This window comes from Leuresthes tenuis, unplaced genomic scaffold, assembly GCF_036924035.1.
Source record: "Leuresthes tenuis unplaced genomic scaffold, fLeuTen1.0.hap1 SCAF_22, whole genome shotgun sequence".
NCBI classification, from domain to species: Eukaryota; Metazoa; Chordata; class Actinopteri; order Atheriniformes; family Atherinopsidae; genus Leuresthes; species Leuresthes tenuis.
The window spans coordinates 3,009,082-3,023,154 of record NW_027325376.1 but is presented as its reverse complement, the minus strand read 5'-3'; the positions used below and the strand labels follow the sequence as shown (position 1 = coordinate 3,023,154).

Sequence of the window (14,073 nt, the reverse complement as noted above, 5' to 3'; positions counted from 1 at the left end):
AATTTGACAAATATTCATAAAACTGTATCATTTGATGCAACATTCGGTTTTAACCTAAATGTGGGCATTTACAGTTAAAAACCCAACATCCCTGAATAAATTCTGGTGTATTTATATCAGAACGTAGTAACTTAAACACACCAAACCTGCCAGTAAAATGTCTTATTAGCAGAAACTATGAGCTTACCCTGAACAGAATGCATCGTGTTCCTCTGGCGTCCTCTACTGCTCGCAATGCCATTTGCAAGAATTCCCCCAAAACGACCGATATTACCCAGGAGGAGTGTCTTTGTTTTGATGTTTTATTGGCACGACATCAGAACATTTCATGCTGAATATACCGAGTCAGAAGTGATGGATAAATACTGTTTCCATTACCTGAAGTCAGCATTAGAAAGTTGAATTAACCCAGTTTCAGGGGACTTGGTAGAGACCAGATGATTGTTCAGCATGTTATGTGAAACATCAGAAAGACGGCACACCATAATGAGGAAAACATGGCGAGCAGGGAGCTCTGAGGCAGGAGATGTTGTGGAGGCTTAACAATTCACTATTATAGACTGGCTTCTCTGTGCTGTAATCAGGAAGTCCGTCAGGACAGTCTATAAGTTCCCCCGAGACTTAAATGAAGAGGCAGGATCGTTAACAATGAAGGGTTAACATCTTATAGCTCCGACTGAACTAGGTTCCCAAAATAAATGTCTGATTTTGTCTGTTTCCAAACAGCAACAACTATTCCTGTGATACAACTTAAAGTTAACAGGTTTTATGAATCGTTACACCTGAGATGATCGAGACAAACGGGTGGAAATAAAATGCTAGCACCACTCAGTGTTGCATGCACCACCTCAAAGGTTAAAAAATACAGTGCACGTACCTGTGCTCACTCTCCGGGCTCAGGTGGGAGATCAGGCCTCATCTTCCTGAACTGGAGGATCAACACGGCACGGTAGGACGACGTCATCACCCAGAGCAGCCAGGATAGGTCGAGGGGAAACAGACACCTGTAAGATGCCTGTGGACAACAAATCAGACAAACTGGTATTTTTATTATTTCAGGACAACATAAAACTAACTAATATTCAGCATCAAACTCTTTCTCCAGCAGGAAAACAGGCCAAGCCCAAGATAAACATACAGAAACCCCTACAGACTCTCCTGTGGAAACATGTCCACGTCAACTTGCAAAAAGTCCGTTTATAAGCTTTATATTCAATTGACACATTAACTGCACGTTGACAACCGAAAACGCAACATCTATACATGCATAAAACAAGGTTGACATGGTCCAAAACCCAAAATAAATGTTCAAAAATGACGAGCAAAATAACACATTACCTTCTCTCAGCGAGTCTGGCGCAAACTGAGGGACGCACCTTAATGACGTCACAAGGCCTGCGACTTCTTAAAGTGACAGTACAGGTTTTAACACGCTGGTCTGAATACAACATCCAGGCATACATATAGGCAATAAAACACAGCTAAAACATGCAGAAAACAATATTCATCAGGATTTGGTGACATTTCAAACGTAAAACTAAAGATATAATTTCAACCTGGTTACACTTGCAGCTCAGTGAAAATGTTGCACTCTGCAAAAATCACCCATAAACTATTATCTCTTAGAAACGGACAGAATCACAGCAGCACCAAGATCCCAAAGTGGCCAGAGGTATGCCAGTCCTGGTTCAAAAACATATGCCATTTCTAAGTACTAAGTAGTTAATAAGCAGTTGTAGCTGTTTGGACCACATGCATAACGTGCTCAGTCAAAGCACCAGGTCACAGCCAGAAAAACTGGTTCAACGGCACCAACACGGCCCATATTAAAGATCAATTAAAAACACAAGTGAGTAGGATGAATACATGCAGAGATAAATACTGTTGTGTAGTGTCTGCACTGGAGTGCTCCACAGAAACTCTCAGAAGAATACATCTGTTATACATCTGGGGAAACAAGAGGTTTTTGATTAGGCCTTGATGTGGTTCTGTGTTGAGTCACTGAAAAAGACACAAACCACTTCTTAGAGGGTTCTTGAGCTCTGAGCAGGCACCTGGCTCTCACCCTGTACTTCCTTACCCCCTCTACTGCATTTTCTCTCTCTGTACTTCCCTCTACTCTTACTCTGTGTCTGCCCCCTCTACACCCCTGACAGAGCCTGACCAGTGGTTTCCTTCTATGTAGCCTATTGTTAGCTTTGATGTTAGCTGCATTGTTATCCCCTCATTTGTAAGTCGCTTAGGATAAAAGCGTCTGTCCAATGCATAAACATAAACCTGGTCTCTAAGACTAAACTATCTCATCAGATTTATCAGGAAAAGTGGACTTAAGAGCTGCCAAAACGGAAAGGTAGTTCGTAGAATGTAAAGCTAATTTGATTGTAAAGCAACAGGATCAATAATATTGGCTTTTCTCCTGATCAGCGTTGCATGTGGTCTTGTCCACCTGCTGTAGAGCACTGACTGATTCTGGCAGTTTTTGAATGAAAAAGCAAAAAAAGCAGGGTAATCCACACCTCCTATCTCTATTCATGCCATCATAACATCACGGATATATCATTGCAGCAGCCTCTAGTCCCCCGGTACCTGGTATCCTGCTTTTAGATGGCACCAAAAACCTGTTCTGGCTTCTCACCACTGGCTACCAGGACATGTTGATGGTTTTTAGAGGCCTGGACTAAACCGCCCCGTCATACATCCCTGACCTCATACATCCCGACACAGCTCCCAGGTCCAGTAGATCTTGCAGTGAGGGTCACCAGCTCTATATTCAGGCACTGACATCAGACACCTCCATTACCGTCTTCATATCAGGGCTCAGAACTCACCTGGTGAACATCTTGTTGTTATCTCTGCACATCTGTTTCTGTCCCCTGCTGCATCTTAGCTTCCACATGTGGTCCTCTTCATATACATTTCATCTTTTGGCCTTTTTAGAGCCCTTTGTGCGGCACTTTGGTCAGAATTAACTGTATACGGATGTGATTCAGTGCTACACATGTTTAAAGGCAGCCCCCATCCCCACCACAGCACACACACACACGAACAGACAGATGCACACACACAAATTAAATAAAAAGATAGAAATAAACTTAAAAACGTGCGGCTGAATATCTTCACCGGGTGCTGCTCACGACCTACGACCAGGACGCCTTCACCTGGGCACACGCCAAGCTATAGGCCTACTTTTACACACTTTTACTCACAGTTTTAGAAGTTTAGATGATGTAGCTGTGTTTTAACTCTGTTTGTGGTACTCAGCTCTAATTTCCGGTGTCAGCCCAGGAAGTGGGCAGACCTCTGGTTAAAACTCAGATCGGTATAGGAAGCATCAACACACCATGGAGCTTGTGTCTGTCTGCCTGTTGATTGGTAAGAAAAACATATCTTTATGCTTTTTCAGTTATTTCCAAAACAGATTTAACACTTTTCTCTTGTTGTATTTTTGCTCAGATAGAGTGGGTTCTTTTTTATCTGTTTATCTGTTCTTTTTTATAATGTCTGCTTGTCAAACCTCCTGCTGACCTCAATAGCAACATATTGTTCCCTCCTCTGAACGTTAGTTAGAATATCAGCGAAGGTGCTCATTCATACATGACACTGACATTAGTTAGTGTCAGATTAACGGAGAGCAGTGTGTTTCTGAAAGGGACTTATTTCTCTTTGAGGACTTTGTGGTTTTACTCACACGCCTACTTTCAAATTCTGTCAAAAGGTCAACTTCCTCTTTAGCTTCACCTTAGCTGTACTCTTATTTACCCAAAACACTCTTTGATATGATGCTGAAGTCACAGTCACAGGGATCAGCTGACCAATCCCATACCATGACATTTCCACCGCAGAGCCTCACATATGAGGTTCATATCCTGCAAAGATCTTTTTGCGGTGTTACTGTGGCCGAATACCTTTATCTGGTTCATCCCTCCTGAGAAAACTACTCCTTAGGTGTAAAAGCTGTGCGTTTAGAAGCAGTCCGGTGATGTTTGTGTATTTCAATTCTTCCAGCACTGCAAACATTATGTTCTGTGCTTTGTTACAATTGCATTATGTGATGGATCTGAAAGGTGTAAAGGAGGCAGAAGTCCCACAAAATGCATGTCAGCCTCACAGCAGCATCAGATTTACACAGATCGAACCAGGGGAAGATTTGCTGAAGTAAAGGTCATGTTTCCGTCTTTAAACAACCACAAAGGGCCTTTTTAGAGATGTCTACCTCAAGCTCTCTCATTTGCTCTTTTAGGAGCAGCTTCGCTGACAATCCAGCCCGACAGAAATCAGTTCTTCCTCTATGAATCCTTCAATCTGACCTGTGACACGCCGGGCAGCTTCAGCGGCTGGACAGTGATAAGAAACACCTCTGAGCCGCTTGCTCCATGTGAAGACTGGGGGCGAAAGAATGGCTCCTCCTGCATTAATCGCAGTGTCTATAAATCAGATTCTGGACTCTACTGGTGCCAGTCTGAGCAGGGAAACTGCAGCAATGCCCTCAGCATCACTGTGACGAGTAAGTAAATGTTCTTCGAGGTTTCTACTGCTTCTTCTCACACAATAACAACGAATCCTTGTGCCTTCATTTGCTGTTTAATTGCTGTTTCACACATTAAGAAGCACAAGGTTAAGGTTATGAAACAGTGAGGCCTAAATCACAAGCATGATTTATTTTTGTCTGTTTGAATTCCAGCTGGCACTGTGATCCTGGAGAGTCCTGCAGTTGCTGTGACAGAGGGAAATAAGGTGCAACTTAACTGCTCCTACAAGGGAAGATATGAGCTGAAGTCTTCATCAAACTTCACTGCTAAATTCTTCAGAAATGGCACATTTATTGGAGAGCAGCCCGATGGAAAGATGAGTCTTTTCGGAGTGTCACGGGCTGATGAAGGCTTCTATAAGTGTGAACACCCCACAATAGGACAGTCCCCGCAGAGTTGGCTGGCTGTGAAAGGTGATCCTGTTCTGCTACAAGTAGCATTTGTGTGATTAGCACTATTGTCTAAAAGAAAAGAGACAGAAGAATAGCTGATGAAGCAATGATGGAGGCAGCGATCTCATCTCACTGTAATAAAAACAACGTAATGAGATGATAGTTTTTAGAAACAAAGGCATAATCTATTCCCTGAAAAGAAGGATTTTACTGCTGCTGAACACTAACTACACAGAAACAGCCTGTAAAATACACTTCAGCCTCATTACTAATGAGAATGTGAAGGTCCATCGCCTTGTGTTGCATGTAGGGACAGAAGAGCTGAGCTTCCTGCCACCATTACCTGTGTTTCCAACCTGGTTATGATCAAAATAGTCAAACTGATGTAGAGGGGAACAGATGGAGGTAAGAGAAGAGGGAGAGAAGGATCCTTAGCTAACTCCAATACATTAAGTTGTCATTGGGTTTCTCAGGTTAGTCCAATGGGGAGTGCTTCAAAGCAGCATCTTTAATCACCTTTTTACTAAAACTCATCCAGTGTTGGAGGCCATGTTTCTGTTATCTGTTATCCTGCAGAGGTGAGTGTCAGGGTGTTTTTATTAGATCTACCCAAAACGACTGGTTTTGAATCAAAATAGGAATCAGCTTTCAATCAATTTCTCTGTCTGTGAAAAAGACAAAAGCCAATGAAGATAACATAAGAATTAATAGAGTTATAGTCAACTATGGCACCAAAAACCTGTTCTGGCTTCTCACCACTGGCTACCAGGAAATGTTCATGGTTTTTGACCTGATCCACCGCAGCGACGTACACCAGAAGCACAGAGGTCTGTGTATCCATGCAGGGTTAAATCAGTCTTATCTACGTGTCTTATCATACTTTTCATTGTCTTTAACCACATGTTTCATTGCATGCTACGAGCAAAGTCCTTTTGTCTGCTGTAAGTTCATGCAATACTCAAAAATAAGGTGGTTGATGTCATATTAAAGCTGTTTTTCCTTCTTACAGTCAGAGTTAAAGACACCCCTCCCAGCTCTCCCAACCCTCTCAGTCCTTCTCCGATGTCTCTGACCACACTGGTGTGTTCCATCCTGCTGTTAATCTTCTACAATCTTTTATTCTTTCTGGGAATCTGCGTATACAGAAGGTGGGCTCGAGGTAAGGAAACCTGTAAAGGAGCGTGCTTTTTTTGCTTTTTGGTCCTTCTGAGCAAGAAGAAAGATGTTAGAGATGACTCAGTGGTTGATATCGGGAAAAAAATGTGAATGTGACTCTAGTTTTGGTTTAATTTTGGAAATAACTCCAAATTCAGCCATTAATTGGAGTTTTACCAGTTTATCATTCTGCTCTGTCTGATTATAGAGAAAAAATAAAACTGCACAAAGCCACAAGGTTATTTATTCATCTTTAACAATGTCATGTGACCACTGCACAATGGTTTCCATGGAGATAAACCTCAAAAAAATTACTCAGCAAAGCACCTGTTCCTGCTCTGTGGTACGGTCGCCTGGTTGTGGCTGCAGAGATGAAGTCAGTTAAGTTTCTACATTTACCTTCGAGCTGTGAAAGCAGAGCAGCTGTTTCAGCCTGTGTCAAAGAGACCAAACAATACAAGAATTATTCAAAAGTTTAGGCAAAACAAGCAGGTCTGAGCATGAAAATCAGGCGGTATCAACCGTGAGAGCCGACCTCTTTTTAGGAGAAGTCAGTCCGAACACAGACTGTTGACATGGCAACAGCAACACTGGTAGAAACACAGGAAGTGAGAAAATATGGGAAAAAAGGAAGGACAGAACAGAAAGGAGGTGAGTTCAGAAGTTATGGTGCCCGATCCGAAACCCTTTAACCCTGACCAATGACATCAAAGCATCCTCCCCCATTTTAACCCAGTTTTAGCTCAGGTGAAACTTTACAGCCTGTGAGGCAGGTGATGATTCACTGCAGGGATGATTAACTATTTTCTGTGTGTAAAATTACTCGTGTGTGATTCAAGGCCAAATCCCTCTTCCTCTCCTTCAGTGAGCAGAGGGGAAACGTTGGTCCCCTCAGTGTTTCACTCCTTAATCTACGAGTCCTTGATCCCTAAAAGTAAAGGGTCACCTCACCTCTGCAAAACAGAGGGTTGGGGCCTGGTGGAGGAATTGGGATTGGGCCAAAATCTTCTTCAAAAAGACGGCACCAAGGAAAGTCTGAGCATGTGATCGCAGGTGCATTCATGTTGGGAACGTTTCCTACAGGCACCGGTGCAACAGGTCGATGGATATGAGCCTCATTTAACCTGTGGTCCTGCTTTTTACTGATATATCTTGATATAAATGTTCCTCTCTGTCCGTGTTTACATGTAAATCTGCAGGGAAAACTAAACCAATCTCAGATCAAACAGTTATCAGCATTGCAGTGAGTTCTGTGGGGAATCATTCATTAAGTTTCATCCCCTTACAGTCATGTGTTCTGGCTTCTTTGCTTTTTTTTCTGCAGCTCGAGCTGAAGACAGAAAGAGAGCTTCGAACCATCTCATACCGGGGCGATGAGACGATTCTCCAGCCGGTCAGCAGGAGAAGAACAGCGACACATCAGTGGGATTAAAGCTGGATTATTTTCCTTTTATTGAGCCTTTTCTTATCTTTATAATGTCTCAGTGTTTAAGTATTTTTTCTAGTTGTATTCTCCAGATTCGTGCAGAAATATTCCCGCAGATGTAAGTCCTTCTATGACCGAAGCTGTTCTCCTGTTGATTGAGGAGTAGATCTGCATGCAGACTCAGCTGAAAACAGCCTCTTATATCTGATGTGTTTAATGTTTGCACAGACAGAAGAATTACTGCCACAGCGTTTCTGTTCTTGATGCAAAGCTTTGTTTGAACATTAGTTACACTTCTGTTGCACTTTCACTGTTGAAATAAACTGACTTTCTTTGCACGCGGTTGATCTTTGACTTTTTAATCAACAGAAGATGAAGATAAGGGGAACATTTTAAGCTGGTTGGTACATTACAGAGAGCTGAACCGTGTTAACACGATGAAGCTCGATTGCTCACAGCTCAAACTCCCATTTAATGCCTGCTGATCCTGACGAGGTGTGTCCACAGCTGTTGAGTCATCTCAGCTTTGATTAAAGGGTCACAACACACACCGGCTGAGTGATATGACCTCATTTAAATGTTTATGACAACAAACTGCTGTACAGCAGAGGTCAGGGACCTGTTCAAAGTGGTTAAACTGGAAGAACTGCACTAAGTAGGAGCTCATGTCATAAATCGCTGCTTCCATGTGTGTTGTTTCCATACAGAGGGTGAGTCATCCTGCTACTAAACCGAGCTTAACTTTATAAACAGGACACTTTCTCCTGTTTGTCAAGTGAAACAGTCTCTGATGCAACACCTCAGTCTGAGGTCTGTAGTTCTTCTTTTGGTCGATTCGAATTGGAAACGTTTAACAAAATCTTCTTTCTGAAGCACGTCTGAATGTGCATAAGAAGTTAAATAAAACTAACAGAAGATGTTACATTAACATTTTATAAAACTGACAGATGGTGCAAACTGCTGATAATGTACGATACCACACAGAGTAACAAAGAGATGAAACACAAACAGAAAGAAAAACATTCTATGTTTTATTTCATCGTGTCTGTTCCTTTGTTGTCCAGCTGGGGGATTTCTGTGTGGAGTTTGCCTGTTCTCCCCCTGTATGTGTGGGCTCTCCGGATCCCTCCCACGGTCCAAATACACGCATGTCAGGTTGATTGGTGGCTCTAAATTGTCATAATAAAATGTGAGTGTGAGCCTGGATGGTTGTTTGTCTCTGTGTGAGCTGCCCAGGGTGTACCCAATGACAGCTGGGATGAGCTCCAGCCCCCTGCTACCCTGAGTTGGATCAAGTGGGAACAGAAAATGGATGGATGCTCCTTTGTTTCAGTTAGTTTAATTTCTGCCCCTGTAACACATCACTGACTCCTTCCAGCAGTTTTCTTGGTCGTATTCGTCACATCTGTCACAGAATATTCCTTTTTTTTCTCCCACAAACTTTATTTATAACCAATGAGCTCCTTGTTTTTTTGTATTTTTCTTACTTTATTAGAGCAACATGTGTGTTGTCAAGCTGTTGATGTGTGAACTAATATCATAAAGTGCAGAACTGGAAACCAAAGTTATGAACTGCAGTACCTCAGCCCGCCACCTGGGTGCTCCAGGAAAGTTTCAGGCCCAGGAACATTTACACCAAAGGTTCATGCACTGCACTATGAGTCAGAAACACATAGTTTTATCATTTAAAACTTCTATCATGCTGCTTTAACTCGATTATGTCTTGTTCTAAATGCACATCACCTCAGTGTGTGGTGCCTTTGCACAGTTTTCAGATGCACAACAGCGCCCCCTCTCAGCAGACAGGTGACACTGTGAGTCTGCTGATGTGGTGAAGTGATGCACACAGCAGGTATGACTGCATCAAAACTGATGTGTGACAGATTAAAAACACCTCATTTATAACAAGAAGATGATCTCATGGAATAACTGGGAGGGCTGGAGGTGAAAGACAACAAACTGAAACATCACAGCATTTTTAGATGGTCAATTTCACATTTCACTGACGTTTTAATTCTGCTGCATTTTCTGAAATCTTGTCCTCTCAGTGTCACCGTGACAAACGTTTCTTTCTCCGGATCCTCGTCCATCTTCTGACTCCTAAAGCGTTGGTTTTGAATCTCTGTGGATGTAATAAAATCTTTCAGGTATTTCAGGTTCCTCAGAGGATGAATCCTACTAAATCCAGTTATCACAAAGTCACATATGTGGCTTCAGACTGAATCAGATTTGATTAGTTTCTTTGCTGAGCCTCAAACTGACTCAGTCGTGTTGCTAAATGAGTGCAGATGGGGTGAAATACGATGATTTACCAGGTGAGCTATCAGCATAAAGTCACTGAGAAATAAAACCTTTTTTATGAAAATACTCATTTCAGGGCTCAGTTCGTACAATATAAGTCTTTATTGAGAGCAAGTTAAAATACATGTTTATTATTTAAAATGACAGGGTTAAGCTTCATATATTCATCTACAAGTTTAAACACAAAGCTGCAGGACTGGAACATTTCACTGTTTTTCTATCTTCATATTTACAGGCTGTTTAATCATCTCCTCTTCTCATCAGTGCTGTCCATGATTATCAGCAGATTACAGTTTAGCATCAGCTCGGGCTGCAAGAGAAGCAGAAGAACCGTCACAAGTGAAAGTTTCGATGACCCCACCCTCCCCCCTTCGTCTCAGCATCATCACCATCACAGTCTGAGCTGTTCGCCGCTCAGAGGCTCAGACAGGGGGCGCCAGAGTTTCCCGAACCCTTAACTTCACTCTTCCTCCTGCTTTAGCAGCCCCATTATTGACTGACCCTCAACAGAAGGTTCTGCTTGAACTCTCTGATTTTTCTGTGAACTGAGTGATTAGATTGATTCATATCTGTGACATTATCAGGCCTCAAATGTCCAGTTATGGATCTCAATCTGCAGTAGGAACAGAGCAGCGTCCACGCGTGAGAAATGCAGTGTTCTGTAGGTTTGTAGCTAACGTTTTCATTTACACTTTGGGAAAGTAAGTTACATCATCAGATCTCTTGATCTTATGAGGGGAAATGAAGATCTTTACACATCTGTTTGAGGGCATGATGACTTCATGCACAGTGCAAGATCCAACCGATTTCACTCTTCTGTTGTAGCCTACACACAATAAGAATCTCACTGTGAACATGTTCATCTCAACCAAAGATGACTCTGTAGATAGTAATGGCTCAATCAGAGGTGACATAAACACAACTAATCTTATATTTATGCTACTCTAGTCTAGTTATGATAATCATGTCGTGTTTAAGCCAACAGATCATCCTAAACGTTACAAACTGGGACTTTAAGCTCATGAGATTTGAATCATCAGTCCACAACAGGATGTATTATGTACAAAATAAAGAATTACAGGACTGCTGCGGGTCTTTCTTGGAGTGTGTCTACAGACCAAACCAAGAGTCCTGGAAGAGGAAGACAAGACAGAATAACAGCAGCATAAAGAGCTATGATCAGGAAACTGTCTTCGTCTGCTATGGATACAAATGATCTTAACTGAAGAGTGAAGTGAAGGAAACTCCTGAATCTGAATACCTTTTATGCCAAACAGATTTGCTTTGCCAAAGCTTTATGAATGTAAAGCTCCCCTTGATGCCCATCACCTGCTTATTTATTTAGTTTTGTATTCAATATTTAACATGTAATAGAGCTGAACCGGACCGGGGGACAGGGAAAGAAGAAGAGCAAAGAAGAAGAAACAGAACAAAAATAGAAAGAAAAACCAGACAACCACCTGCAAAAACACAACAGACAATCCACAGCCTCTGTGGGGAATCCAGCCTTAGCGCCACCAGGAGCACCTGAAAGCAGACAAGCAGAGAAAAAACACACAAACAAACACAAACAAACACAAGCAGCAGCGATCGCATACAACACAGCTGTGGATAGATGAGCTGAAACCACAGGATAACACATCAATGACCATGCTACTGGGCTAATAAATGTGTGTGTGAACATGCAACACCTGTGGCACAGGTCCTACATGATAACCGTGCTTAGTTATGAGTGTATAAGCGTACAGGGCCACAATCCACAGCCCCCCCCCCCCCCCCCCCCCCCCCCCCCCCAGCAATCAGAAGCAGGCAGAGAGGGCCACAAGACCCAGGCCACCAGCAGCCCCCACGGAGCACAGACCCCAGGAAGCCCACCGCAGGGACAACCAGGCATCCACCCAGAAGACTGCAGAGGAAGCCCCCGGACAGAGCCCCCAAAAGCCCCGGGAGCCAGGGGCAACGGCCCACCGACCCCGCCAGGCCCCAGCCACCCAGACATGGGCCGTGCACTGGACCCGGGCCCCAGGAGCCCGAGAGCCCCCAACCCCCCCGGCAGAGGCTTCACCCAATACCCGGGAGGGCCGGGTGCCCCAGCACCTGCCCCAGCGCCCCTGGCCAAGTGCCCCGGGAGTCAAGACGTGCCCACAGGTGGGTGAAGCGGCACAGCAGAGGGAGTGTTATGGTCTGGAGCCTTGATGCCAGGGAACAATGCTCAGATCAAACTTCAGTTCGTGTGCAATCAACACTGAAATCCTGGTCATTCTAAAAGGCTTTTTCTTACAGCTTTGTTTTGTTAGAGTTCTCTTACCTCGTGCCCACTTTCGGTACATGTATACACACAGGATGAGTATGATGTTATAGAGGATGAAGAGCAGCACACTGCAGATCACCCTGATCCAAGGAAAGGCCTGAGGAGGAGGAGCAGGAGTGGGAGACAGAATGGGTGGAGCTCTGGCTGTGAGAGGAGGAAAAAACATACAAAACTTATGAAATCCTTTAGTTCCACGTTACAAGAACTGTTAATAACTACATAAAGTAACATTTAGAGTTTAAATGAACAAGTTTGTTCAGTTTTGTTGCATTCAGCTGTTAAGCTGTACAGATGCATGAGGTTTGCAGGCCTTCATTGTTTCTGCTTTGTTCGTGTGTTGATAGATTAAAAAGGGGAGCTTAACATTTCCACAATACATATTCAAAATTGTTATAAAAGTAAAGGTTTCAGGAAGGACTAAAGTCACAGTTTACCAACCCCGACATTAATTTGATGTTCACCCAGTAAACTGTGTTGTTTGTTGGCCAACATTTGGCTTTAAATTCAGTTTTAAAGCCTCACAAACACTAGAGAAAACAATCTGTGTCCACATCATCTCATCTGAGGGAGAAAACTAGTTAAAAGATCGAGCTGGAACTCGTAAACCTGAAACTAAATTGTGAGCGTTTTCACAGTTTACAGACCCCACATTTCCACAGAAATAGGAGTGAGGACACAATGTCAGTTTACTTCAATCAGAACAGTCTTATTTGCTCGAACTGTCACTATATCCTGGGAATAATACGCCCTGTTTCTCTGGCGCCCCCTAGTGCATGTAATGCAATTCCTCCGCCCCCAAATGAAAACAGTCTCGACGTCACAGCTACAGCTGCAGTCGCCTTGGTTACTAACCAGTGCACATATAACAGCTGAAGCCCAGCAGAGAGGAAGGGACCTGGTGGTTTATTTTAGTTTGAATTAACTTCTTAATTAAATTGCACCGTCCTCTAAGGTTAGCAGCAAGTTATTCTTAACGGTAACATTCACCTGTACACAAGAAGCAAAGCATCACCTTTTACTGTCAGCAAGCTCTCAGGTGAATATCCTTTGGTGGGATGCTCACACTTGTAGAAACCTGCGTGGTTAGACTTTGAAACCGCATTTAGGGTAAGCTCCGCTGATGTTTGTCCCCCATTGAAAACGCCATTTTTGAAGAAGTTAGCAGGGAAGTCTGACGTTTCTTCTTCTTCTTCTTCTCTCCTGTAGGAACAGCGAAGTGTCACATCCTTCCCCTCCTCCACAGGGTGCAGAGGGCTCTTGAGGATCACACCATGAGCTAAAAAAAATGTAAAAGCAGATCTTATTTTATTTGTTGGAACTGGATAGTGACATGGGTTCAAACCCCCTGCGTGAAAGATATTACCTCCAGTCGGGGTCCTTAGGCAAGACCCCCTTACCCTTCATGCCTACCTATAAGTCGCTTTGGATAAAAGCGTCTGCTAAAAGCTGTTAAGATAAATCAAATAAGCACAGACATGCGAGACATTACCTTTCACTGTGATGTTGACGGTGTTGCTGCACTCCCCTTGTGGAGACTCACACCAGTAAGCCCCAGTGTCTGCTGGGTAAGCATTCTCAATGATACAGGAAGAGCCCCTTTGGATTGCCCAGCCACGCTGGCACTTCTGGGCCGTCCGCTGGAGCGTGTTCCTCTTCACTATCCAGCCGGTGGAGTTTGCCACACAGCTCAGGGAGATGCGGTCGTACTGGAAGAACTGAGATTGGTCAGGAGCGACGCTCAGGGTGGCTGTAGGAAGCAGGTGCAGAGCGAAGAGTGTGGTTAGGATTAATTTAGCTGTGGATCGTATGCGTGGTAAAAACAGGTGTTTATCAGGTATCATTTGCTGATCCGATGACACGTTCAATATATAATTAATTTGAAATATTGGTTGAAATAACCAGCAGATGAAAGCAAGTCCAAGATTCAGTGTTTTGGTCCAGAAAAGCTCCTGAAGGAAA

The 14,073-nt window shown here is 43.3% G+C and overlaps 3 protein-coding genes across 3 annotated transcripts in view; 2 read left to right on the top strand and 1 right to left on the bottom strand.

Annotated features, from left to right (window-relative positions):
- Positions 1-14,073, top strand: part of LOC140281516 (tripartite motif-containing protein 16-like) — a 285,220-nt gene that overhangs the window by 217,832 nt on the left and 53,315 nt on the right. The gene's annotated exons all lie outside the window — the stretch shown is intronic.
- LOC140281536 (uncharacterized) lies at positions 3,249-7,490 on the top strand. The gene is made up of 5 exons (XM_072375975.1): positions 3,249-3,372; positions 4,241-4,504; positions 4,682-4,942; positions 5,931-6,080; positions 7,401-7,490. Exons 1-5 carry the CDS (start codon positions 3,342-3,344, stop codon positions 7,451-7,453), a joined length of 759 nt encoding a protein of 252 aa, XP_072232076.1. The 5' UTR covers positions 3,249-3,341; the 3' UTR covers positions 7,454-7,490.
- Positions 9,962-13,955, bottom strand: LOC140282293 (low affinity immunoglobulin gamma Fc region receptor II-a-like). Its single transcript, XM_072376880.1, has 4 exons — positions 13,604-13,955; positions 13,127-13,390; positions 12,112-12,258; positions 9,962-10,113 (listed from the first exon to the last, which is right to left on the bottom strand). The coding sequence occupies exons 1-4, from the start codon at positions 13,953-13,955 to the stop codon at positions 10,091-10,093; spliced, it is 786 nt and encodes a 261-aa protein (XP_072232981.1). The 3' UTR covers positions 9,962-10,090.